General features: G+C 35.6%; 1 protein-coding gene across 5 annotated transcripts; it reads left to right on the forward strand.

Moving 5' to 3' along the window:
* LOC131055418 (geranylgeranyl transferase type-2 subunit beta 1) lies at positions 1–26,358 on the forward strand. Of its 5 annotated transcripts, XM_057989917.2 has the most exons (11): positions 2–228; positions 701–820; positions 4,471–4,525; positions 4,618–4,765; positions 13,288–13,404; positions 14,079–14,145; positions 14,256–14,404; positions 14,707–14,840; positions 14,986–15,084; positions 15,175–15,250; positions 15,449–15,823. In XM_057989917.2, exons 3-11 carry the CDS (start codon positions 4,472–4,474, stop codon positions 15,550–15,552), a joined length of 948 nt encoding a protein of 315 aa, XP_057845900.2. In that variant the 5' UTR covers positions 2–228; positions 701–820; position 4,471; the 3' UTR covers positions 15,553–15,823. The 5 variants fall into 5 exon arrangements, with proteins under 5 accessions (XP_057845892.2, XP_057845900.2, XP_057845906.2 ...); XM_057989909.2 differs by lacking the exon at positions 701–820 and having other exon boundaries at positions 1–228; XM_057989923.2 differs by lacking the exons at positions 2–228; positions 15,449–15,823 and adding an exon at positions 25,850–26,358 and having other exon boundaries at positions 269–820.
* The last annotated feature ends 326 nt before the right edge of the window (positions 26,359–26,684 follow it).

The following is a 26,684-nucleotide window of genomic DNA, read 5'->3' on the forward strand; positions in this document are numbered from 1 at the left end:
GTACTACTTCAACTCAAGCACGCTTAACCACGAAGTTCCCTCCAAGATTGAACCACTACTCATGAAACAAAAAATGGGTTAATGAGTTTGACTAAAAAACTACATAGTCGAACCCTGATAGACTTGCTGTGGAAAATAACTCCTACTTATCAAAGACGACATTGTTTGAGGAACAACAGGGTTTACCTATTGTTCATGTAAGCCAAACGCCTCAAGCTCATTTTACAGGTAAGTTTGCACGTTCCATAAGCCACATTTTTTGTTTTCGAAAGTATGATCGATTGTTGATTTTTTCTTGTTTTAGGGCATTATGCTAAACAGTTAAATTGCCCTCTTTATGGTTCTACATTTTGCATACATGTCTGCCACGGTAGTTGCATCCATATCATTTAACAGATTCCCCATTCCATTACTCTTTGATAGATGCCCGTAGGCAGGGAGAAAGCAGGGAAAGGTTTCCAAGTCTTGCTTTATACCTGCCAATTGCATTTGCTCGAAAACTTTTAGATACTTTTCAACAAATCTAATTTGTGAATATTTTGCAATCGTTGTTGGCCATGAGATCACGTGTTTGAGGCATTTTGTCAAATGATTTGTGTACCCTTTCTACGCTTCCACATTTTTCTAACATATCTACAAGGGCGATTTTAACTACAACATCTAACACAATTTCTCTACCCTTTGTCCATACCCTTTTCAGAAGCTTTCATTTTGCGACTAGCATGGAGGATGTTTCAGAAGGATTGATGGTTGATCCTTGTTAGGGATGGCGAAGAGGCCATTCTAAAAATTTGCCTACTCATTAACCAAAGCTAAGAAGGTAAGTTGATCATGCCAGCAATTGCTTGAAATTTTGTCTCTTTGTTGCATTTCCATGCAACGATGGTGAAATATTACTTGCTCAAGTCTTTCACACAATTTACGCACCTATAATAGGTCACTATTTAATTTCAAACTGTTAATAGCTCCTTTGACTAAACCAACAATAATCACTTTAGAATCTCCTACAACCAGCTTTTGAATGCTGCAGAAACCATGAGCTTCAATACCTTCATGGAGGATTTATCATTTAAACCTAAGTTACCGGTTCGGGTTCGGGCACGGGTTCGGGTTCGAAGAATCCAGTATGTCGGTACGGCAAAATTTTGAAAAGGGGTTTGGGTTCGTTAGTAAAAAAACATGTAAATTTTTTATATATATTTATATATATTGATATTTGTGAAGCCTATAAGCATGAATTAAAATTTGCATGTCAAATAGCATCATATAAACAACAAAATCAGTCTTCAACTCCTCCTCTTTGATCTTGGAAGCCAAATTTTGTTCACCCTTTCTTCAACCTGCTCTCATAAAACTTTTGTTTGCAACACAAATGAGGTGAAATGAGTCAATAAAATGTTTTAGAAGTCAATTTTAGGTTATAAATTTCACATTTTACAAGGCGGAATTGAAAAAAAAATTAAATTTGCATTGTTTTTTGACTTTACGGGCCGCCCAGCCGCCCGGGTTCGACTGGGTCCGCTCTTTGGGTTTTTCGAACCCTAGTCGAACTGGACCCGTACCATGGACCCGGTTGAACCCGGACCCGTACCAGGGGGCCCAGAGGCGAACCCGGTAACCTAGATTTAAATCCATGTTCTATTAGGTTCATTCATATGGTTCTATAATCTATTACCTCCAAAAATTATATTACAGTGAAGTTATGATGTTTTGTTGTTTGGTGTTGTTTGTTGTATTGGTCTCTAGTCGATTCAATTGATTTATTGTATTTGGATCATACTCTTTTGGTTCGGATATGCATTGGTGGTTGAGTTAAGGTGTTTTTATGGGTCTTACGATGGCATGTGAAGATCCGTATTAAGTTATTTACATTGGATGATGCTTTTGGGCTGATTGGTTAATATGCTTTATTGTTTATCTACACTTTACATTTGATGTTGACTTTGGAGGATGTGTTGGTGTGTGTGGTTTATTGGAATCAACTTAAGAAGACATGTAGTGATGCATATGGGTTCCCTTTATCTCCTAGAGTGTAATGTCCCCACTTTGAAATATAATTTAATAATAAATAATAATGGTCTGATTGTGAAAGGTTGCGTCCCTTTCAAAGGGCAGAAATAATGAAGAGTTGCACTCTTTCAAAGGGTGTGCCTCGTGCCAAAGGGCATACATGATGAAGAGGTGTAACCTCTCCCTCATATTGAGAGATATAAAGGAAAGGAATCTAAAGCATCCAGTGACACCACCATCCATCAGATCAGACCAGAATTGTTATTTATAGACAGTAACATCCTTGTTCTTGGTGGTATGCATGGGGATGTGCTTAATATGTATGTTTAATATATGAAGCCTGATAATGTTCTTATGCAGAATTTAATAGTAATATTAATATAGACTGCACTATGTATGACAGTCATAATATACATCAATAGTACAAAGTGATATTGCCATAACTTCTCCTAAGTCATAAATCTATTCTAATCCTTCTATTCCCCAAGGGAGATGGGTGCTGCTAGGGAAGGGCAGAGTAAAACCACTTCAATAGAAAGCCCCAAGGGTGAAAGGACTCCTCCTGAAATCTGGGCTGCAGGCCCCAAAGATGAATGGATTGAGTTCTAGTAATCTGGGCTACATTAAGAAGGTGGTGTCAAGCGCCCTAGGCAGCCAAGCCCTCTTCTGGGAATGGGGTCAGATTGGTTTGGGTTTAGGCATGGTTTTAATGGCATCATAAGTTATATTACAAAGAATTAGTTAGTTATGTTCAATAAATAGCAATAGAAGGTAGTAACATAGATGTTGCCCTTGGTAATTGATAGTGTATATAAATAGGGGACATTACATAGAGTGTACTACATTTAGTGCAGTTGCGCATGGTGGCTGACTTTGTGTAATTTATGTTTATTCTATCTGTGTCCGATGTAGTTTAGTGTTGAGGGAGCTCTCATGTTATATGGTGAAAATCCATTGTGTATGACATTGCAATGTATGTATGCAAATCGGAACATACTTGGGAGTGTATTGCAGGTATAGTTAGTTGGAGCTCTATGATTTGTGTTTAGCTTGTTGATGCCATGTTGGCATTCTTATTATCTGTAGCAACATTTTTCTACAGCAGAATGAAGAGTTGTTGCTCTCTAGGCAGGAGTTTTTAACCCTAAAGTGGGTTTTCTCCAGGGTGTGTTTGTTTATATTGTTTTCTGCAGGAGTTCTGTCTAATTGATTTGCATGTCAGAGATTGTCAGCATTCAAATGAGGTAGTAGCGGTGCTTGCTAAGGGCTTGCAAGAGTTCCTTTCTTCGAATATCTATTTCCTAATGGTAGCATGTGGTACGACCACTTTGTTTACGGATCACAATATAAGTTTGACTTATTCCTCCTCTATCAAATTGTGTACAAAAGAGGGACTCCGCACACAAAGTCATTGTTTATATAGATACAACATGATCTGAAAAATTGGGTCTTAATTGTGCAAAACATTGGGGTCTCAGTGTTCCTAGTTCCTTGGAGTATTGCCGAGAAGTTTAAAGGAGGAATTTATCTTAATACCGTGCAACAGCAATTTTAAAATGACTGACATGGATCCGGGATGGAATGGGACAACTCTAACAAGTCTCTGTTCAAAGTTGCAGACCCTGTAATGACCTGGAAAGCCAAGTTTGATGAGTTTGGTAGTTTATATAGGGGACGAACTCTTTTTTTTTTCTCAAAACTCACCAAAAGCTGTGGTGAATAGCCGTTCACCCTGTTGAATTTGTTATAAGTGTCAAACTTTTTCTCTGAGCAACAGGCATATTTATTATCATACAGATTACAGATTACAATTGTGAGCAGGAATTTGGATCTTCACTTTGATGCTTCGTTTTTTCATCCTCTCATGTTTGGGGAGCTGAGGAAAGGTGCCTAGTTGTTTCTGCACGTTTAGGAGAGGGTTAGCTCTCATGCCTACGTATGCAAGTGTGAGCATACTTGGGAGTGTATTGCTGGTGTAGTTGGAGCTCTATAATTTGTGATGAGCTTGTTGATCTGATGCCATGTTGGCATTCTTTTAATGTGGGGAAACGTGTTTCTATAATGGAATGGAGAGTTGTTGCTCTCGAGCCTGGATCTAGCCTCGAATTTTTGGGCAATATGAGTTTGTTTCAGTATGTGTTTGTTTATATTGTTGTTTTCTGCAATTCTGAGTGAAGAACTCTGTCTAACTGATTTGTACATGTGATATGTTGTGTCAGCATCCAAATAGGTAGTATTGGTGCTTGTTAAGGGTTTGCAAGGGTTCTTACTTTGAATAGCCATTTCCCAATAGCAGTGTGTGGTATGACCACCTCGTTTACGGATCACAAGTTCAACTTGTATGAAGTATTAGAACAATTGAATTTTTTAATTTGGGTTGAAATCACTGTTTTAAATTTGAATTACCTTCGGATCTTAGACAAAGGTCTGATGTGTAATTTTCTGTTGGTATTTTGGTAGGATGGGTGATTTGGAGATAGACAAGCATGCACGATACATCAATTCTCTTGAAAAGGTATTCAAATAATTTGATTTTTCCCCAAACATGAATTTTGTTTCAATTTTTGGTTTATTTCATTGTTTTTAATTAATATTAATGTGTATCAGAAAAAAGATTTCAGTTCAATGGTAATGGAACACTTGAGAATGGGTGGTGCATATTGGGGTCTAACGTCATTAGATCTCATGGGGAAGATTGAAGATGTGGATCAAGAAGCTGTTGTTTCTTGGGTGCTGCAGTGCCAGCATGATTGTGGTTTGTTCTTCATGTCAATATTGTCTTTTTTGTTTATTGTTTGCTTTCTACAATGTTTCTTGCTTGGAACACTAATAGATTTTTGGTGTTACATGTATATCAAACATGGCAGGACTCTTCTAGAAAATATGGTAAACACAACCAGTAGCTGCAGTTGAAAGCATTTGACTTGGGAAAGTAAATTATGTATTGGGGACTTGAATTTGTTTCCATTGTCCACGATTTTAATGTTATCTTTGTTTGTTGTAGTTCTAACTAGCAGTTTTAAGTAACTATTATATTTTATAATATTATTGCTTGAAGTTGATCCAGAGCAATGATCTGCTGCATTTACCATGCCGTTTCTGAGTTTTTCAAATAGTGGTTTTGAATTTCAGTTTGACACATTTTTTTCCAGTCTCATTTTGATTCGTTAATGTGATATAATAGAGAGTATAGGTAGACTAGAAGTTTTGAGTTTAATGTTTCAGTTAGGACATTTTAATGTTTTTTTTAATAGACTTGTTTTAGGAGTTAAGTTTCAAACCTTGATAAAAGATTTTAAATAATCTATGCCTCGAGAAGGATTTAGATAACAACACAATGCTTTCGCTAACATAGAAGGCCATGCTCCACCATGGCACAGTCTACTATTTTAGGGCTGTTCTTTTGTTTTTTATGTAAACCATCTTATAGTAGAATAATTTATTTAAACTTTGCAAGGTTTTTGTCATTAACATATTTGATTTATAATGTTTATGTTTATATCTACTTGCTATTCCTGGTGTGAGATAACAAAACCGGTTTCTTGTAGTTTTGCAAATATTATATTTTTTAAAAGTGTGGAGGGTTTTAGTAAAAAACCCAAGGATGTCTTTAAGATAGTACCCTGGTCCACAATGGCACCATCTATTTATAGGGCCAACCATTTTTTTTACTCAACAATGTATTTGTGATTGCCATTTTGTGTGCATTTTTGTTGATGTTTACATTTGCTTACTATACTTGATGTGAAATAGCAAAGTCAGTTTTTTTAGTGTTCCATGGGTTCTCCAAGATAAGAGGATGAGGTTTAGGGTGGCATTTTTTTTCCAAAAATTTAGGGACAGTAGTGGATGATTTTTTTAATAAATATGAGTGGTATCAATTCGGGCCCTCACCCGTGGAATAATAATACTAACAACAACCTAGTACAACTCAACAAGGCAAACACACATCGGCACAAAAGAGCAAAGATTCAAACCACAACAAATAAGGGTCAGACAAACACCCACAAAAGAATTGGTCAAACATGAAATGATAAATTGATTGTTATTGTTAACAAAGGAGAGGAATACTCCTTATATAAGCAATTACAGAAGATCTTTCCATAACAGAAACGATAGAATGATTTTCTCAAGTTCAAAAACCATGATTTTTATTTTTAAAAAATCGCCCCAAAATACTTCATACTAATCCATGGAAACCTTCAAAAATTGAAGCAAAAGCCTATTATTTTATACAAAAAAAGGGTAAAAATTTGCTAGTAAAAACCCTTGATCTCTAGAACCCATGATTTTGTTTTTAAAAAAATCAGGAAAAAAACTTATCAAAATTTCCTTGAAATTTCTAGGTAAAGACAACAAATTTTTTATCAAAAATATTCACTAAAAAAGAACCAAATGATAGTTGATTATTATTGTTAACAAAGGAGAGGAATCCTCCTTATATAAGCAATTACAGAAGATCTTTCTATAACAGAAACGATAGAATGATTTTCTCTAGTTCAAAAACCATGATTTTTATTTTTAAAAAATCGCCCCAAAATACTTCATACTAATCCATGGAAACCTTCAAAAATTGAAGCAAAAGCCTATTATTTTATGCAAAAAAAGGGTCAAAAATTTGCTAGTAAAAACCCTTGATCTCCAGAACCCATGATTTTGTTTTTAAAAAAATCAGGAAAAAAACTTATCAAAATTTCCTTGAAATTTCTAGGTAAAGACAACAAATTTTTTATCAAAAATATTCACTAAAAAAGAACCAAATGATAGTTGATTATTATTGTTAACAAAGGAGAGGAATCCTCCTTATATAAGCAATTACAAAAGATCTTTCCATAACGGAAATGATAGAGAACTAAAGACAGAATAGAAAGATTCTATATACTAACTTACATGATAGAAAGTTACTAAAAACTAACTAAACAACTTAAAAGATCATTATAAACTAAATATTACAATATTACTTTAATAAAACAAGCACACCTAATCCTAAAAGCAATATAAGGCTGCACATAAGAATTAATAAGGCTGCTATAAAACTACTTTTCCAACAACCCACGAGCAAGGACCTAAAGCCACTCCCTTCCTATGTGATTTGGGAACCATAAGATTGAATATAATCCTAGCAATAGAGAATAATCATGCTCAACCAGAGAAATAGGTAAAAAAGAAAGAAAGACTTTACTAGAAACCTTCTTCAAAATGTCCATTTCAAGGTGCAAACAAACATAGGATGGATGAGAGCCCAAGGGTATACTTAGAGAAATTAAAATAAGCTTCCCCAAGGAATTATTGATAGCTGTCAAGTTGGAGATTCAACTTTGGATACCAAGGTTTCAAATAGACAGGATCCTTGCTTCAAATCAAGGGACCCGCCTTGAGAAGAAATTCTTGATATGCCTCCCATCCACAAACAACAATAACGAAACTGTGTGTGGCAATAAATGATTAAATCAAAAGAAAGCAAAGGATTCCAAAACAAAGAGATCTATGTAACATACATGGTTACACCCTTGTTTTTTTTCCTTTGGTGTTTTGTTTTCTGTTTGATGTGTTTGATAGAAGATTAAAGTGCAGAAGTATATTGCAAGATATATAGATTTATTGCAGCAAATAAACAAAGGAAATAACTTGCAAATACAATATTTCAAATGCTCACAATCAGCTGTAATATGAAAGTACAAAACAATAGCAAAACTAGAGACACCCATAAGTCTAAAACTCATTACAAACAATTATTTAACATACCCATTTGCTGATTACATGAAATATTGACAATAGACAGCAATGACCAGCAATATGAAGCCCAGAAACCCTAGATGCCAAACCAAAACCAACACCGGAAGGGACGGCTGGATAAAGAAAGTGGCAGCTAAGAGGAATATGCTTCAAAACTGCAAATAAATACTCTGAACCCCAAATCAATTTCTCCTTAAACCCAAACGGCACTTCCAGCAGGTGTACGACTGGCCTAGAGATGGTACAACTAGCTTGAAATGGTACAGCCAGCCCAAAAGTGCCCCACAAACCTGCAATAAGCTCAAAAACACCCCTTAACCAGTCTCTGTGAATAATCTCTGTCAATCAGAAGCTTTGAAATCTGAAGAAGAAGACTGAATCATAACACCATTGAAGCACCAATGTGATTCCTTAATGAATCCACCAAATGATCTCTTCCAAATTGGGTCTTTCACCAACATAGAAGATGTTCCTTGCAAGGAATTCCGTTGTCACAAAGCCATAGAATGAACAAGTTCAACCAGCAAACAAGGTTTTCAAAATATCAAATCAAGCATGTGAAACGAGCTCTCAAAACTTGCTTTTATATCTCTCCCAAAAAGCTATTACCCTTTTTGCTTTCTCTTTTTAATTTAATTTTTAAATCACTATGTTTCTCAAAGTGGCAGCCTATTCCAGTTAGACCCTTTTTAATAAATATTTGCACCATTATTTTAATAACTGGGTAGTCCCTTATGCCGCAAATTGATCTTGATGAAGAGGAGAACTTGACAGTTGGGGCAACAAATTTGTTCTTTGGAATAACGACATTGGTCATTCTTAGCCTCTACATAGCTTTTCTCTTCTGAATGCCATCCAACTAATGATGAAAATTGGGGAGATGACAACCACATGGTTACCAATCTTAAAAATTCTTAAGAAATGCATGTATTTGATCAGCCAGATAATGGATTTAATGCAGAAGTTTGAAATTTGGCGAGTTGAAAATGTGTGTAACAATACCAAATGGTGGTTTAAGGGAAGGAGTTTGACCAATTTGAGTTCTCGTGGGAACAACTCCTGGAGATCAACACTTGAAAAAAGGGGAGTGACCAGTATCAATTTAGGCTAAGTTGCTAGATTCTTCTGGAAAATCGTTGGGTCCTTGTTTGGTTCTGTCCGAAGTTTAGTCCGTTATAAATTCGCTCCAAATTCATCCAGGGTCCCGAATTTGCTTTGTGGGTTTGCTGAGAAGGACCCAAGGCAAATTTTGGGGAATTTCCAGCGAATTTCAAATTCAGCGGCAGAACCCAGGCTGAATTTTGGCAATTAAACACTTTTTTAAAAGATATTTTTATTGCCTATTTTGGTCAACTTGACCACTCTAAAATAGACAACTAAAAAGGCCAAAAAGGTAGAACATATCTCATTTGCATTTGTGAATGAAAAGAAAAACTTCTTGACTACATTGCTAAACTTTCATGTTTGCTTGTCATTGCTGAGGGATTGTTGAAGGGTGATTGTTGCATGCTCTAAGCTGGTTTGTGAGCTATTCCTACATGGTTGCAAGTGTTGAGAACTCCTCAAAGACATTGAAGAGGAAGATCTCAACAAAAGAGGTAGGTTTTTGTTGATTTTGTTTGTTTTTAAATTTTTCTTTGCATTTGTTTTACAAAATGAAATGATTCTCTAGTTTTATTTTATTTTTTCATTTTGGTTTGTGGCTTTGTATGTTGTTTATAGATTCATAGAATGGCAAGTGCTTCTACCACTGGGAACTCCCGGTTCAAAACAGATCCGGGCTCTCCACTATGGAAATATGTGGAAATGGTTCAGCAACTGCTAGGTGGAGGAGGTTTCCTTTGGATTTGTAGCCATTGCAAAGAGGAATACAAAAGCTCTTATAGTAGAGTGAAAGCACATTTGTGCTTTATGCCTCAGAAAGGCATCAAGTTTTGTCTAGGCAATCCAAGAGTTCCAGGGCAGCCTCCAATTGAAACCCTTCTTGCAAACTCTATTGCACTAAAATATATTGAAGAGCAAAGATAAGTAGATGAAGCAACTAGGAATGCAAATGTTCATCCTTTGGAAAGGTCTAGAAGTAAAAAAGAAGTGAAGGCCTCTATGGCTTCAACTTCCAATGAAGAACCCGTAGAGGGCCATCCATTTTGCATCTTCCTCAAGAATAGGTGACAAATAAGAGAGCAAAGGAGCCCTTGGAAATGTCATTTAACAATGAGGCTAGACACATTGTCAAGCAAGACATAGCTAGATGCATCTTTGCAAATGGATTCGCATCAATGTTGTTCGCTCATCGTATTGGCAAAAAATGGTGAGATCAATTAATGAGGCTCCAAGGGGTTCAAGGGCCCGGGTTATGAGAAGGTGCATACCACTTTATTGGAAAAAGAGGTGAAACATGTAGAGGATTCCTTGACGCCCATCAAGGATTCATGGATCGAAACAGGTGTGTCCATAGTATCAAATGGATGGAAAGATGCAAGAAATCGCCCTTTGGTCAATGTTATTGCATTGTCCACGAGAGGTGCTATGTTTCTGAGAGCAGTGGATTGTGAAGGGCAAGTGAAAGACGGTCTATTTGTTGCAAACATTCTTTTCCAAGCCATTGAGCAAGTTGGCCCTCAAAATGTTGTTCAGGTGATAATAGACAATGCCAAAAATTGTAGGGCTGCCGAGTTATTGGTTGAGGAGCACTACAAACACATTTTTTGGACACCTTGTGCTGTCCACTCACTCAATCTAATACTGCAAAAAATTGGCAATAAAGTTGAGTGGATCAAATAAATGTATGGTGTGCCCAGGAGATCCAAATGTTCATCACGAACCACCATATGTCGCAAGCCATATTTAGACAATTCTCGAGATTGGAGCTCTTGAAGGTAAGTTATTTAAAATTTAAATATGTTTTAGACTTTAGTTTAGTAAACTTTTTAATTTTTTAATTTTAATTTATTATTATTTTGATTTTGAAATAGATTGCTGAGACTCGTTTTGCCTCCAACACTATTGTTTTGAGATGTCTTGTGAAGGTTAAAGAGGCATTGTCTAGAATGGTAACCAGTGCTAATTGGAGCATATGGAGGCAATCTAGTAGTACAAAGGCAGCTGTCATTAAGGTAATGATACTAGATGACTCTTGGTGGGATCGTGTTGAGTACCTCCTAAAATTTACTGAGCCTATATTGAGCATGATCCGATACACTGCATGGATAGGCCTTGCTTGGGTGAGGTATATGATGGCATTGACTCCATGATTGAGGATATGAAAAAATTCATAAATGAGAAAGAGCAATATCTTGAAGAAACATTCTTCAAGGAACTACAGAAAATCATGGTGGAAAATGGAACAGAATGACTACTCCTTTGCATCTCCTTGCCTTTGCATTGAGCCTCAAGTACTATAGTCGGGCGGTCCTTAATAAGAGTAGCAGTAGAGTTGCTCCATATAGAGATCATGAAGTTGCTATTGGGTACAAGGCAGCCCTTCATAGACTCTGTTTCCAAATTCCATGCAGCCTGTGGTGAGATCTGAATTTATGAGTTTCGCAAGCATCGATGATTGTGGTATTGAGGCTCTTGAAGACAAGGAAAGTGTCGATTCTCATAAATGGTGGTACTTCCATGGAGAAATATACCAGCACCTACAACCCCTTGCCATCAAAGTTTTGTCACAAGTAAGTTCTTAAGTCTTAAGATTCTAATTTCTAAATCCTTCATTCTTGTTGATGAATATTGAATTTATATTTAAAATTTGTATTCATAACTCTTAACTCTCAAATTTCAAATTTGAAAATCTTGATTGGTTGCTAGTTCATCATCATTCAAGAGGAATTGGAGCACATACTCCATCCACTCAATAAAATGTAATAGACTACATTCCAAGAAGGCAGAAGACTTGGTCTATGTGCATTCAAACTTGAGGCTTCTAACACACAAGACAATACCTACAAAAAGGGGAGGCAAAGCATTGGGATGTTGAACCAGAGCATGTAGAGTTGGATGATTCAATTGCCCGCCTTGATGCACTTGGAGTTGATGATGATGATCATGAGCTACCTAGTGATCATGAGGCTGCTCTTGAAGCTGAGATTGCTAGTACCACTGCCAGTGGCATTGCTTGTGCTTCTAATAGTAATTTGCCACAAGAGGATGATGATGATATGTTTGATGATTTTTGATGATATTTGATAGTGATGGCTGATTGTTAATGTTGACATTATTATTTTTGAACTTAAACATTGATATGGTGGTGTATTTTGGCATTTTACTAGGTTATTCGTACTAAAACATTAATATATATGGTGGTGTATTTTGCTATGTTCCTTTACTATTAGCATAGTTGATAGTAGTGTATTATGATCTTATTTGCTGCATATGTATATATTTTTATTTTTTATTTTCATGTGTATTTGTACGGACGAACCAAAGCGAACCCGAACCCATCCCAAAAAAATTTTGAACGAATTTGCGAACCGGAATCTCAAACCAAAATCCAAATCCGAACTGGGACTGGCAACTTAGAATTTGGGTATAGATCTCTTATATTTTTTCTAATATTTGATTTTATGAATAGATTACCTAGATTATTGGGAAAGGTGTGGACACAAGAAATTTTAGTGGCAGCTCAGATCAGTGATCATGCTGAACATTTCAAAGAAATGGCATCCTACATTGAGGTTTATTGGGTCTCTTACAGAATTTTCAAACCTGGATGCAAGGAAGATATAGAATTGTCATATAACTTAGTAAGAAGATAGGCCAACGATATTTTTACGGTAGATAAAGACCACATTTTCATTCAGGCAGTAGAGCCACAAATATCTTGGGTATTGCAACTACCCTATGACGTTGATGATGCATTGGTACATGCTAATGCAAGGGCACTCTTGCCCCTCCCAAAGGACCCTCATGTAGAAGGATTTGACACTTGCAAGGAATTTATGGACAAACAAAGCAAATAGATGTTGGTGGAATATATGGAGAGCTTACAAGTTATCATTATCAGATTTTCCCTGGTAGAGGGAATTCTTAGGCATGTTACATTATGGGCCATTCTCTTACATCACAAGTACAACAATGAAATGGCCGAAATCCTTATCTGTAGGGGAGAGCATGATGCCTAATTGAAAGATGTTATTTGAAAATGGCTGTCAAAATTTGGTTTTGGTTGGTCTGAATATCTATCTCGTTATCTGTTCACTGAAGCAACATTGTGAAACTTTTGTGGGGTAGGTAATGCCAACCACTTGCATGAAGTTCATGCGTGTTTATTTTTGACTTTTGGATGATACAAATGAAATATATTTGACTGTATTATACTGCAGAGGATAATAGGTGTCATGGATAAATATAGCTCTTGCAATGATTTGATATTTTGATCTAGATTTTTTTTTTTGACTCAGGCTATACATTGTGTCCTCAAACATAAAGTAATTGTTGCTTTAAGTGCTACCTCTTTTCTTGTTATTATGAGATGGGATTTAAGATTAAGATTATTTTGTCTAAACAACTTTTGATAGTATTGTTTTGTTTCCCGTGCAGGTGGATTTAGTGGAAATATTGGGCATGACCCTCATATTTTGCATACCTTGAGTGCTGTTCAAATATTGGCCCTACTTGACAAGTTAGATGTTATTGATGCAGACAAGACAGCAACTTGTATCCTTTTATTTACTTAGGAGCTTAGCATCAATTCATGATGTAATACTTTTGAGATACATTAGGAACACCAAGCAGAAATACCAAAAAATGCTGAGTTCTTTAAAAAAATTCATGAACTGTCTTCTAGTCTGTTTGGTAACCATGTTTGCAAATTTAATTCCGTTTTAAATTGTTAGTTTTATCCATTTAAGTTTTGAGCTTATAGAAACTTGTGGATCACAAGGATTTGGCCAAAATCAGGGTTTTTTTTTGGAAAGGGAAGAATGAAAAAGTCACTAACAAATGCCATATTTGGTCATGAGATAAACACAATAGGAATATAGTTTAAGTATTGTGGAGTCTGAAAGCATTAATTTGCCAAATTTGGTAGCAGTAGCTTAGATACAGGTCAAATATTTTTTTGTAAAATAAAATGCATCACTTTTCAAAGAAGGTTAATATATGCTGACTTAAAGTGAAAATTTTGACATTTGTGCCTTTGCAAAATCTGTCTCTGTCTGTCTGCCTGTCTGTTTATAAAATTCTTTTGTTCACAGATATAAATTGTGACTTGTTCTTGTTGGAAACCTCCCCAACTCTATTTTCTATCACATTACCTTTTTTTTTCATGTCCTACTACCCCATTTAGAAACATTGGTAAGGAATTTGTTTACCGCAAATCTTACTGTCAGATATCATGGGATTGCAACAGGAGGATGGATCCTTTGCAGGTGATGAATGGGGAGAAATTGACACACGGTGATTTTTTACATTGCCTTATCTCAAGTTAAATAAAATGCATCTGTGAAAGAGGTTAACTGATTATATTGTTGCTAAGTCCTTTTCACTGACATGTTTGTTGCTTCTAGGTTTTCTTACTGTGCAGTTTGTTGCTTGTCAATTTTACATCGACTAGATAAGATTGATGTTGGAAAGGCCAACCAATATGTTGCGAGTTGTAAAAATTTTGATGGTGCATTTGGGTGTACTCCTGGTGCAGAATCGCATGCAGGTCAAAGTAAGAAAATTCTCCTCGCACTAGATAATTTGTTAAGACCATTTCTTGTTTGATTTTATGGCTATGAGAAGAAATTAGTAATATGGAATCAAACCCATCTTTCCTCTCTATAATATTTATAGTTGAAAATCATGCATCTTGTAGTAAACCATCGACGTTTTTTTCATGCCACTTCTCCACAACAGATAATTTATTTCAACCACAATATTTCACAAGCTCAAAGTTTGTCTTGATTCTAAGAATATGTACATGATAAAATGGTGGCAGCCCTTTAATTACTGCTATTCCCCCTTGTGCTGCAGTTTTCTGCTGTGTTGGTGCCCTTGCAATAACAGGTGCCCTAAGTCATGTGGATAGGGATCTTCTTGGATGGTGGCTCTGTGAACGGGAATTAAAAACTGGAGGTCTTAATGGGCGACCTGAGAAACTTGCAGATGTAAGGTTTCAGATGTTCAGTTTTTACTATCTGAGATCTATTTCAAGAATGTTGGAAAACTGATTACCAAATTTGTTCTTATAAAATAGAGTCTGAATTGTAATAGCATATGCTGATGTTCACATGTTATGTTTACACCATACAGGTGTGTTATTCTTGGTGGGTTTTATCAAGCTTGATCATGATTGATCGAGTACATTGGATAGACAAGGACAAACTCAAGAACTTCATCCTAGATTGTCAGGTTGATTTACATCATGTTCACATTAGAGTACGTGGGTATTGTTGTTTCTGAATTTACAATCTTATTTACAACCATGCGACTGAAGTGCAGGATAAGGAGAATGGGGGTATCTCAGATAGGCCAGATGATGCTGTGGATGTATTCCATACATTCTTTGGCATTGCAGGTACAAAGCCTTATATGACATTTCTGAGTAAATTTATGGACTACTTGTATAACATTTCTGAGTAAATCTTATGCATATGTAATATTTTGGAGCAAATCTTACCAATTGATGGTATCGGAAGCCCATGGGAAAAGGGACTTCCGATGTTTATAGTTTTAAATTTAATAATTTATGGTGGCTTTTCGTCAACTCATACAGGTCTGTCATTGTTGGAATATCCTGGACTAAAGCCAATAGATCCAGCATATGCTCTGCCTATTCATGTTGTCGACAGAATATTCTTTGGCAGGCCACGTAAATAATGAATATTTTACAGAGAAGATATTCCTCGTCATGGTGGTCAACAACCTTTTGGCTTTTCTCCAAAGTCTTTATTTGTAAAGCTTATCTACTTCCTCGGTAAACAGAGGATGGAACTCCTTCCCTAGTGACAGGCTGTTGAAAAGTCTTACCTATGCTAAAGAATATTTTGTGTGGACTATCATTGATTTCATTTGCAAGGAAGATATGCCCAATTGAAATTACAATCATGATGGATTATTTTGTTTGCTATGTCCAATACTCCTTATAACATTTGAGTGTATCCTTTTGTTTTCTAATTTGTGAATGTAGTCATAGACTAGACCCAGCTGGTGGGCCCACAGCTAGGGGACCTCATCCCCAACAGCTACATAACGTTAATAGGTGGTTTTGTTTGTCATTGGACTTTATGGAATTACCACAACAGTTATGCAAGTTTAGCTGGTCGTCTTAATGGGTTGTTTGTCATTGGACTTTATGGAATTACCACAACAGTTATGCAAGTTTAGCTGGTCGTCTTGCTATCCCCATTAAAGAAATATGAAAGGAAGAAGAGACAACACAATAGAAAAACAGCTGACAATGACTAGAATAATTGGAATTGGCCAAAACAAGCTCACAATGGATGACTAAGCCCATTCAAGTATGGGTGCTAGAGAGAAAGTACCTAAATTGTGTTGGATGCAAGTGAAGAAGGAACATGTAAAGTATAATGGAGGTCATTATCTAATCTTATATGCAGTTAAACTAGAGCTTCTATTAGAATAATATCTTTCTCTTTGTGTTATTAATGGTCATTTAAGTTGTTTCTAATTTCACCTCTAGTTAACGATTGTTTCTTTTAGAAACATCGTCTTTGTAACTCTATTTAAAGGAGCTTTGTCTCTTTGATTAATTGAACAACATTGATTCTTTGAAATCCATATGCTTTTGCATCTGTATTATGGTATTAGAGCCTTGGTTATTTTCGAAATAATTTTTCAATTAAAAATTCGTCATGAATTTTTAACAGTTTTTTTGAAAAATTTATTTGTTTATTCGAAATTGCTACTAGGGTTTTCTCGCTATTTTCTGCCCTCTCCCGCGACCTGTCTCTCCTGCATTTTGCGCAACCATGTGACTTTCCCACCTGCAGATTTTTTTTCTGCCATTTTTGGACGGAAATTTGCATTTTCGGCTAGGGTTTTGACCCTCCAGATTCAGTCGATTTTTTTTTTTGAGTACAGATTCGTGGTGGGTTTTTCAAGATCTCAACGAGGTCGTCGTCAGAATTTTCTGGGTGCTTCGATTTTTGTGCCTCGATTTTCGAGCCAGCGGATCCAGATTTCGATAGCAGATTCTTTCTGGATTTTTTGCAAGGATTTCTGGGTTGTCTTCGGATTTTTCTAGGTCAGTCGGATTTTTTTCGAAATCCGTGCAATCCGTACTTCATTTTTTTGAAGTCTGTACTTGCATCTGCCTCTGTTTTTGCATTGGGATTCGAATTTTTTGAATTCCGTGGCAGCGCCTCTTCTCAATTTTTCGTTTTCCTGGGAAACATGCAAGATGGCGTCATTGACCAACTTGATGTTGGAAGGCAGTCAGGTTTTGTGCACTTAGCATCTTCTCAGTACCTCGTTTTTTCGTGCCTCGAAAAGCGTGAAGATGGCTTATATGGGCATCAATGTTTGTTTCGGTTTTTAATATTTTTTTACCTAAAAAAAATTCTGCTGGGTTTTAATATTTTTTTCCCTTGAAAAAATCTGTGGGTTTTTATAATTTTGTCCTAAAAAATTATCTGTGGGTTTTTAAATATTTTTTGTCCCTGTAAAAAAAAAAAATCATGAGGGTTTATGATTTTTTCCTCAAAAATTGTACTTTGCTGCAGTCTGTTTTTAGTTGCACCTGGAGTTGTTGTGCGAACATCTGCACTAGTCTCTTATTTGCAGTCTATTTTCGGGCATCTTGCTCATCTGCAATAGTTTGGAGGGTTTGCCGATTTTTTCCTCAAAATCGTGACAGCTATTCTTGGTGTGTCTCTGGTTACAGGGAGGGACAGTTCTCCAGCATCAGGTTGGACGGTTGGTGTTGTTTTGGGTATCTCCAGAAGTTTTGCAATTTCTGGGAGGGTTGGTGGCAGACTCATCTCAAGTGGCAGAGTTAGTGGCAGGCTCTTGTCTTCTGTTGTAGCATGTTTTAAGAAGGGGGCAACTTTCTCTGTTATTTCTCTTGGTAGTTAGAACGATGACCATTAAGGGAGGGTATTAGAATAATATCTTTCTCTTTGTGTTATTAATAGTCATTTAAGTTGTTTCTAATTTCGCCTCTAGTTAACGATTGTTTCTTTTAGAAACATCGTCTTTGTAACTCTATTTAAAGGAGCTTTGTCTCCTTGATTAATTGAACAACATCGATTCTTTGAAATCCATATGCTTTTGCATCTGTATTAGCTTCAACTTAGTAGCTTTATTCTCTCAGTATCAGTATTGTGGAATCTGTCAACACTAACTAAAACCACATTCTTTGGGCGTCAGTGTTGTTTTCATTTAATCGTTATGCATACATATGATCTGATGCTTATGAGTGAATAATTAGAAAAGAAAAAAAATAAATTGTACCCTATATTTACTTGTGCATTGCTTGATAACAAGTGCATATTGGAGTGTTATGATAATATGTTATCTCCGCCTTTCATGAAATAATATATACTCAACTTGAAATATTGCAATAACAAATGTATTATGTTTTCCTCTTAATGAACAATTGCACATAGAACTTATAAGCATACCTATAAGCATGACTACATCGCTATAAGAGCGTGAATATATGGGTACATATTTATGTGCACTCACATAAGCATATACCTATGATGGTATCTAGACACCCCTATATTTATTTACTCATGATGTCATGCCTCATAGCATGGAGGCTGATTATACCAATACTCGCATCCGTTAAAATATTGCAAAGCATTTACAATATCTTAATGGATGGAGCTATTTTAATTTATATTTTATTTCATAATGCTGCAATGTATTGCCAAAACGAATGGTATTCATAGTAATATATTGTAATGCTTCCATTCGCATGTTGTCCTTAATGCTTCAACGCATGAAATCTAGGAAAATGATACAATTTTAACATCGAATGCATATTTTTAGCCAAGTTAATAGTGGGCGAGCTGGCCACCAATTCAATCATTATGCTACTGAATCTTTTAAAGGAAAACAAGCCAAAAACCATATGTAATATAGACACAAAGAAGAGGCTCATACCAAGTGGCCACGAGAAGGAAGGAAACCTGTAGAAAACATTTAAGTTTTCTAATAGCTATGCCAATAAAAGAGGACTGATAGCTATTTTGGGAAGAATATCATTTTAATAAGAAAGCCATTATCGTAATAGCGGGGTTGTGAACTCATTACTCTGTGAGACTTCAAAACACATTTGCATGTAGAGTTTTTTGAGAATAGGTATTTGAATGTTTCATCTTTCATAGTGAAAATCAATATAGAAAACATAGAAGCATAATATATCGGTCTATTACTGCATAGTCAAGTTTGTACTTTCATTATTTGAATAGAAATAATGTGGAGTTGAAGAAGGGTGGAATGAACAAAAGAGGGGAGTCGACTGTCAAGGCGTCCAAGCTGAGACTAGTAGTCGCTTGTATTCAACCTATTCATTTGCAGTATTTCAAGTAGGTTCAATGATTCCTTTTTGTTAATATTTTGAATCTGGGTGGAACCATACCATCGTATGTAATTTGAAAGTGTGTATTTCACATTAAATAACTTATTACCATATTCTGATTTGATTATGCTAACAACAAATGGGTGCATAATCAGATGTATGAGAATCGATAGATCTGAATCGATACATCTGATTATGTAACGACTTGGGGTATCCAGAACCACAGGTGAACTTACAACCTATACAAACTACTCTAGCTATTCATTTCCATGATAGAGTGTGATTTAGCTTAGATTCTGAACATTTGAAATAGATAGTAAAATGATTAAATATGATTATTAAACCTGCAACCTTCATTGTAAGCTTCAAGAGCAACAACAATATGAACCATTAGCATCATGATTTGCACTAATCAGTTTAGAAAATTCATTAGAAACCACGAAAACATGGAGACTCGACAGTTTGAAGATAATTTTGTGATTACAGGTAAAAGATCAAAACATAGGGATGTTAGTAACCTTGCTTTATGTTCATTTGAAAATTAAATAGTTAAGAAACTAAAATAGGTAGGCAAACTTAAATATAATAGAGAATGTATATGCATATATAAAAATGTACATATATAGGTTATCACATATATGTATACTGACATGTATACATATATGCATATACCTTCTTTTAAATGTCTTATTTTAATTCCTCTTTCGGATTAATGACTGTTACATAAATCCACTTTTGTCTTCATTGCAAAACTGAAATGTAGAAAAGAAATATTCATAATCATGCTAAAATCTGAATTCTTAGTTATTATGTCTTCTTTAAGAATGTATGCTAAACATGTGTGTAACAATACAAGTATACATACATGTGTCATACTTTCTTCTTAAAATATGTCAGGCTTAAAACAATAATGTTATGTTGTAATGAGTGCGAAAGATGCATTGTAACAATCATATAGAATAATAGGAATGCATATGTAGTCATGAAAATAATCTCAATATGATATTAGAAATGCATATGAAAGTCATATAAAACGATCTCATTGATAGTGCATTGAAAAGAAATATAGATTGATGAATTAACAAATGCATGCATATGATAGTTGTTGCCTAAATTTCCTCCCCTTAATTAAATTTTTTATTTTACCCTCCACTTTTGAGTTGAGTATGTTATTCTTGCGTTTTGGTATCCATATGATCCTATAAGGGTTTCAACACTTAGTTGTTTTTAAAGCATGTAAGAGTTTTGTCTTAGTTAGAAACTTCTGTCGATATCTGACAACCTTCCTCATACCGGCCCTATGCCTTTTCTTTCCTTTTCTTTAAGTGCTCTTAAAGCTTGGTGGCCTTTAGTTTAAGTTCTAATAGTCACGTTGGACCCCTCTCATTGTTTTCAATACTTAGTGTACATGTCAAAATTGGTTCTAAATGACTTGTTAGAATTCGATACCTCAACTCACACTGTTTCTTTCTTATGTTTATGTCTTGTGATCACCAAGTTCTACTTTTGAAACAAGTGGTGGACTTTGACGCAATTTCCTAACCGCGTTGAAGCCCAATGATTCAAGTCATACTCAATGCAAAAGAGAAGAAAGCAGAAGTAATGAGAGAAACAAAAAACAAAGATGAATTACGAAGGAGTTTTAGAATCCGTGTCGAAATCCAACAATCAAAGTCGCACTCCAAGTACAAAGGCAACCAAGGTAAAACTTACACTTGGAAGGGCAAAAATAGATCCTGGAGATGTTAGAAAATCTTGGCAAGTCTTGACACTCCATCTTGAACTGAAAGAAATCAATATAAGTAAAGAGAAAGGAAAGTTGCACGAAGCGGGAGTTATAGGTGGTTTTAAAACCTTTGTTGGAGTCTGATGCTCATTTTAACTAAAAGAGGGGTAGTGATAAAGTGAAAAGGAGGACAAATTTCATTCGATGTAACCAATTGAAGTGATAAAACTCATGGCGGAGTCTGACAAGTCAACCTAATCAATTTGAAAGTTGAAGTGACACAACTCTCGATAGTACTAAACATTAATTACCAAGAGCCGAAGTAGGAGTGCATTGAATGCATTGCTAAGTAAAGACTATTAATCCCTTATTCTCTACTTTTAAATCTTCATTCGAAGGAGCGATTGGGCATTGAAGAGAGAGATAAGCATGGGCACATGAATAGCATATGACGTCAACACCATTGCCATTGTTGCAGAAGAGGTAGGTGCCTGGAACTACCATAGAGCTCATTTTCCCCATAAAGATAGGGTTTTTGAGGTTTGGAATTGAAGAATTGTCTTAATAAGGAGAAATTATGTCAATTTTTTCTAGAATTGCAAGCATGAGATTCAAATATTTGGGGTACAAGCATCTTAATGGGTTGGAGAGCTCAATAGGTGCCTAGAACTACCATAGAGCTCATTTTCCCCATAAAGATAGGGTTTTTGAGGTTTGGAATTGAAGAATTGTCTTAATAAGGAGAAATTATGTCAATTTTTTCTAGAATTGCAAGCATGAGATTCAAATATTTGGGGTACAAGCATCTTAATGGGTTGGAGAGCTCACTACATGAGGTTGGGGATAGCAAACTAGGGTATGTAAATTTAAATGAATTCTGGGTAAGTGTTGAAAACCTTAACAAGCACCCCATTGCTCAAAGATTGGTTGAAAGTGGGTTGCTTGAGAGGGCTACCTTCCTTGTAGCTACATAGTGCACAAACTTGGTGTTAGAGTGCATCGACAGATCTGAACTAGATACCGGGGAGATTAAAACCCCCAACGATATGGTTCTCATAATGCTAGACCACGCCACTATTTATAAGAATTATATTTTACTCTTGGCTAGAGAGGAGTACGCTCATTGGGATTTCACTCCATCACAATGTGAGTTCAATGTTGAAAAGGGGGTTTACATAAATGTTGTTGCCAAGGAGTGGTTTTCAACACCAAAGAGAGGGCAATTGCAACTACCCAAAACCATTCAAAAATCATACCTAAAAGGGGAGATTGCGGACATCAATATCTTGTTGCATAGATTAAGAGGAGATGAGGATGTTTCCAATTTGGATGAGTGGATGTTTTTCTTTGTACATGTTATATGTGTGGGACACTCATACATGAACTGGGCAAGTTTGATTAGTGATCAACTACACTCTATTATCACTAAGGTCCACTTCAATGGGTCATTTTATTTGTCGTCTTACTTGTTTTATGACTTGGCTTGCACCAGAATCTGCAATGGTCTCAACCATGTGAATGAGTATGATGATGATGTACAAATTTATGATTTACCTTGATTTGCAATTGCAAGAGTTATGTCAATTTTAGAAGGTTGAATTATACATTCACCATGAGGTTGGTAAGAGCACTACAAGGCCATTTGGAGTGGAGAATTTCACAAGAAGCTGCCCAATTAATCACTAAATTTGGGAGCCATTTCTTGCAGTTCTCAATATTTACCTACATCAGGGTAGGTGGTTATGTTGGTTTCCCCAACAAGTTGCCCAGGTATGTGGAAGACAAATTTGTCTTAATTGAATTATGTAGGCAAATTTGTGAGGTTAATAAAAGATGCTTTGAAAGAAACAAGGTTGGTATTCAATTCCCTAATAGCTTGGGAATGTACACTTGCAAAATGTGATTTGATGCACTAAATATTGGAAAGGATATGTCTAAATATACTGTGGAGACATATGATGGTCTTGGGATCCATTTCGATAGCAAAATTTTTGTCAAAGATCATTTGCATCATGGTCCTTTTTATCAAGACTATCAGGAAGATTATGTTGATGAATAGAAAGTCAGAAGGTGAGATTGGATGCAATTGAGCCTAAAGCAAATTGTGGACTACCAGTTAGGTTGGGATGTAGGAGGCATCATAGATGATAATTTTGATTTGATAGACCCAACCTATACTTCTACTATCCAAATGCAACCCTTGGATCCAATTAATTGGAATTAACCCGAGTTAGGAGATTTGGAGACAAAACAACTGAAGTTTTGAAAACAACTCAGATTTGGGTAGCAAAGAAGAAAGCTGAGACTTTAAAGCCCTCTTTGAATAAGTCCAAAGGGGCTATAGACCAAGGCAGTACAAGGAATGTACATCGTTTCTTTTGCCTCGGTCATTCATATAATTCCATTAGATGATCGAGGTGGTGAATGGGGTGATGAGGAGCCACCACATAATGATAAGTTGCTTGAAAAAACATGTGGAGATGGCTCCCTACCCAATGTCAAAAAAGGGGACACAAAGAAAGAGAAAGGAGATGATATAGAGGAACGAAACAAAGATACTAATAAAGGGAAGGAAATAGCTTCAAAAATAGAACAACAAAGTGCTACAGGTGAAGTTAACCCTATGGGAGACCCCACTGGAGGTAAGTCCAAAACATCCTTTCCTTTCAATTCGTAGAATGTAAATAGAGCTCCCTCGATAAAAAGAACCCTATTATTCACTTCTGATTCCATGAGGAGTTCCTTACAAACTTTGTCTTCTCCTACTTGGTTGGATGTATCTCTATCCAAAAAGACGAAAATTAAATTTGCCAAGTTGCTCCCTGAGGATACTGTTGCTTAGATATTGTGATTCCCCTCTATACCTAAGCGCAAAAAGATTAAGGTCACCTCCCGCATTGTAGAAGATGATAACTCTAACCATCTTTACTTAGAAATTGCTTAGTCCGTGACACAAAAAGATTCAACTTAAGCTACAATAGTTGACTTTAGCATAACTCGCATTGATATGCCCCCCTGAGCAAAGATGTTGAGCTGCACAATTTTCAAGTCTCTACCATCAAATTAATGACAAGGTTTGAAAGGGTCAAGCTCGATAGGGAATGTTTGAAAGCACTTGTAAATACATTATCTGATTGTCAAAGTCTTTATTGGGTCCCTCTTCTCAGGCATCCAGTTCTTCTGAGAATATTTTAGATTCAAAATTTGATACTAATAAAGAATTATTGGTGAAAGTGCAAGTCGACAGTCATTTTGGTCGAATGGCTCAGAAGTAGATTGAAGGAATTAAAGTTAAAAGGGATCTTATTCATTAATAACATGTGCAAAGCCTCCACGAACTTGTTTTAGCTAAAAACACAATTGCCATGGAGATAAGCAATGCAAGCATGACCTCATACGTGCAAACCATTGAGCAACTTCAAGAAATTATGGATATGGGTTTGGAGCTTACAGCTGCAGAGAAAATTATTCTTGACATTTAGAAAACTCTTCTAGTTGTATGGATTGAGAGTTATAAATGGAAGTACACCTTCTTGCAATGAAATATTTGGGAGCGGGGCATACTACTAAAAGAAGGTATTAAGATGATCGTATAGGTCATACAAGAATTCTCAAACATTGGATGCCAAATCAAGAAGAAGGATAATTCAAGAAGCGTTGCAGTCGAAGAGCTCAAAACAGAGTTCCAGAATAACAAAAAAGAACTCCAGAAGAATATCAAGGCTCTATCAAATCCAAAGACCTTCGACGAAGATAAATATGACAAATTAGCCATGATATATGCTTCCTTAATTTGGTGCATTAATCATGACAAAACATTCTTAACCAATAGTGAGCAAATTAGGAAAGAGAAGGCATTATGGGCATTGAGAATGAGCAATGTGTACATCCCCCATGAGAAGGATATTCCACCTGTCTTGAAAGCATTGTAGGAATATAAAGACCGTCAAGTTCAGTAGCCACTGATAGGAGATGCTAGCATAGAAGTTAAAGAGTTGCCACCTCAGTCTTAGAGCTATTTAGATAACTAGTTATACTGATCTTGTTTAATATTTTCAAGGACTCTTTTAGTTATATTGTAACAATTCTTTAAAAGAATCAATTTTCAAGAATTTTAGACAACTACCAACTTTAAACCTCAAATATACATGGAATGGACTATGCAAAGGTCCGCATCTTTTTAATTCCACTCATGCTTTAACACATGAGTGTGTATCAATCAAACATTCAAATGTAATTTGGTTAAAATAATGCGCTTATATGTATGTGTGCATTAAAGTTATAGGTTGTTTATGCTTGTTATAAATATTTGGGTTCATGCAATCTGAATGTAGTATTCTTTGAAGTGCCTATGTTTACTTGAATGATTATTTATACTTTTATGATTTTAGTTGGTGTTTTAAAATTAAATCAGTCCATCTATTTATGCATTAGTTACTGATCTTTGATTCGATGCTTGTGTTGGAACCTTTTTTTAATGATCATTTGTAAGCTATGAATGGTTTCAAGTCTCATTTCCGCATTTGTTTCATAATGATGAACAAGTGTTAGTCTCCTTTACTACTTTTTGATTAAAAGTACATCTATATTCATATACAAAAAAAACACAAATTTTGATCATACAAAGGGAATTGTACCTTTTCAAAATTTTGAGGACTACTAATTTAATAACAATTGCTCCCACTGTGAGTTATGAATTTGTCTTTTATTTTGGGCATAGGGAGCCATCGTCAGGGTTATTTTGGGAAGATAAAATTTGTTAACTAACAATAGCATCTCGATGAATTGAATAGCCATGTAGGATGGTAATTGTAGAATTGAATGTAAATTGAATATATGAGTTGCATTAACGATCATTCAAAATGTAAATTTGTCTAAGATGCATACGAAAATCCATGCAGGTGAAATGAGGAGTACCATCATCGGAGTACCATCATACGAAAATACATGATCATTGGATTATTATTGTTTGATGAATTGTGTGTGGGACAAGCTATGCTTCTGGGAAGTGGTGTCAAATGTGGAACAACAGAGAAGGATGATCCTCTTTTGAGAAAATCTACATTTAAAAAGTTATTTAGATAAAGCCTAGTTCATTGAAATAGATGAATTGTCTAGCAAATTTTACTTAATGTGTTTCTCTGCCACATCTAGATAATATGTCATTGCATACTCATATAACAGATGTGCATATAGATGTATGATGTTGCACCATCATTTCCATCTTGCCATTATTTTTAGGTAGCTAGGCTCTTCGTCCAGGGTTGATGGTTCTTCATGTCAGGAAAAACTTCGGGGAAGTATAATTGCTTTGTGGTTGGGCAAAAAAGCGCTTGGACCATGTTCCCATACTCAACTAGTAGATGACCTTGTAGTTGGTGGCGAGCAAGGATGATTGTATTTCTTATTATTTGTATCTTGTAAATTTGTGTTTTATTCTTTTGTTATCATCAAGGCAAGTGGCCAACAATATGTACTTTTGTTATTATATATATGCTTTCCTCGAATAAGCACTTGGACTACATTGAAAATTGTAATTATAATATTCATTATATCTATATATGGAGCATTTAAAAATATTTAATATTTTAATGTTGTGTTACATGAGTTAATTAATATTTTTATAATTTTTATTTTTGAGGACCTTACGAAAAGGCTCAATAAATAAGTGGTTGTGGAATGTGAAAAGCCATGAAATTTAATTTATTCTTAGCTAGATAATAGAAGAAAGTGCAT

This window comes from Cryptomeria japonica, chromosome 2, assembly GCF_030272615.1.
Source record: "Cryptomeria japonica chromosome 2, Sugi_1.0, whole genome shotgun sequence".
Classification (NCBI taxonomy): domain Eukaryota; kingdom Viridiplantae; phylum Streptophyta; class Pinopsida; order Cupressales; family Cupressaceae; genus Cryptomeria; species Cryptomeria japonica.

Excerpts from the sequence above, each read along its gene's own strand:
- LOC131055418 (XM_057989909.2), top strand. The coding sequence starts at position 4,472 with ATGGGTGATTTGGAGATAGACAAGCATGCACGATACATCAATTCTCTT. Across the intron at positions 14,841-14,985 it reads GACCTGAGAAACTTGCAGAT|GTGTGTTATTCTTGGTGGGT; the intron begins GTAAGGTTTCAG and ends TACACCATACAG. Across the intron at positions 15,085-15,174 it reads ACTTCATCCTAGATTGTCAG|GATAAGGAGAATGGGGGTAT; the intron begins GTTGATTTACAT and ends ACTGAAGTGCAG.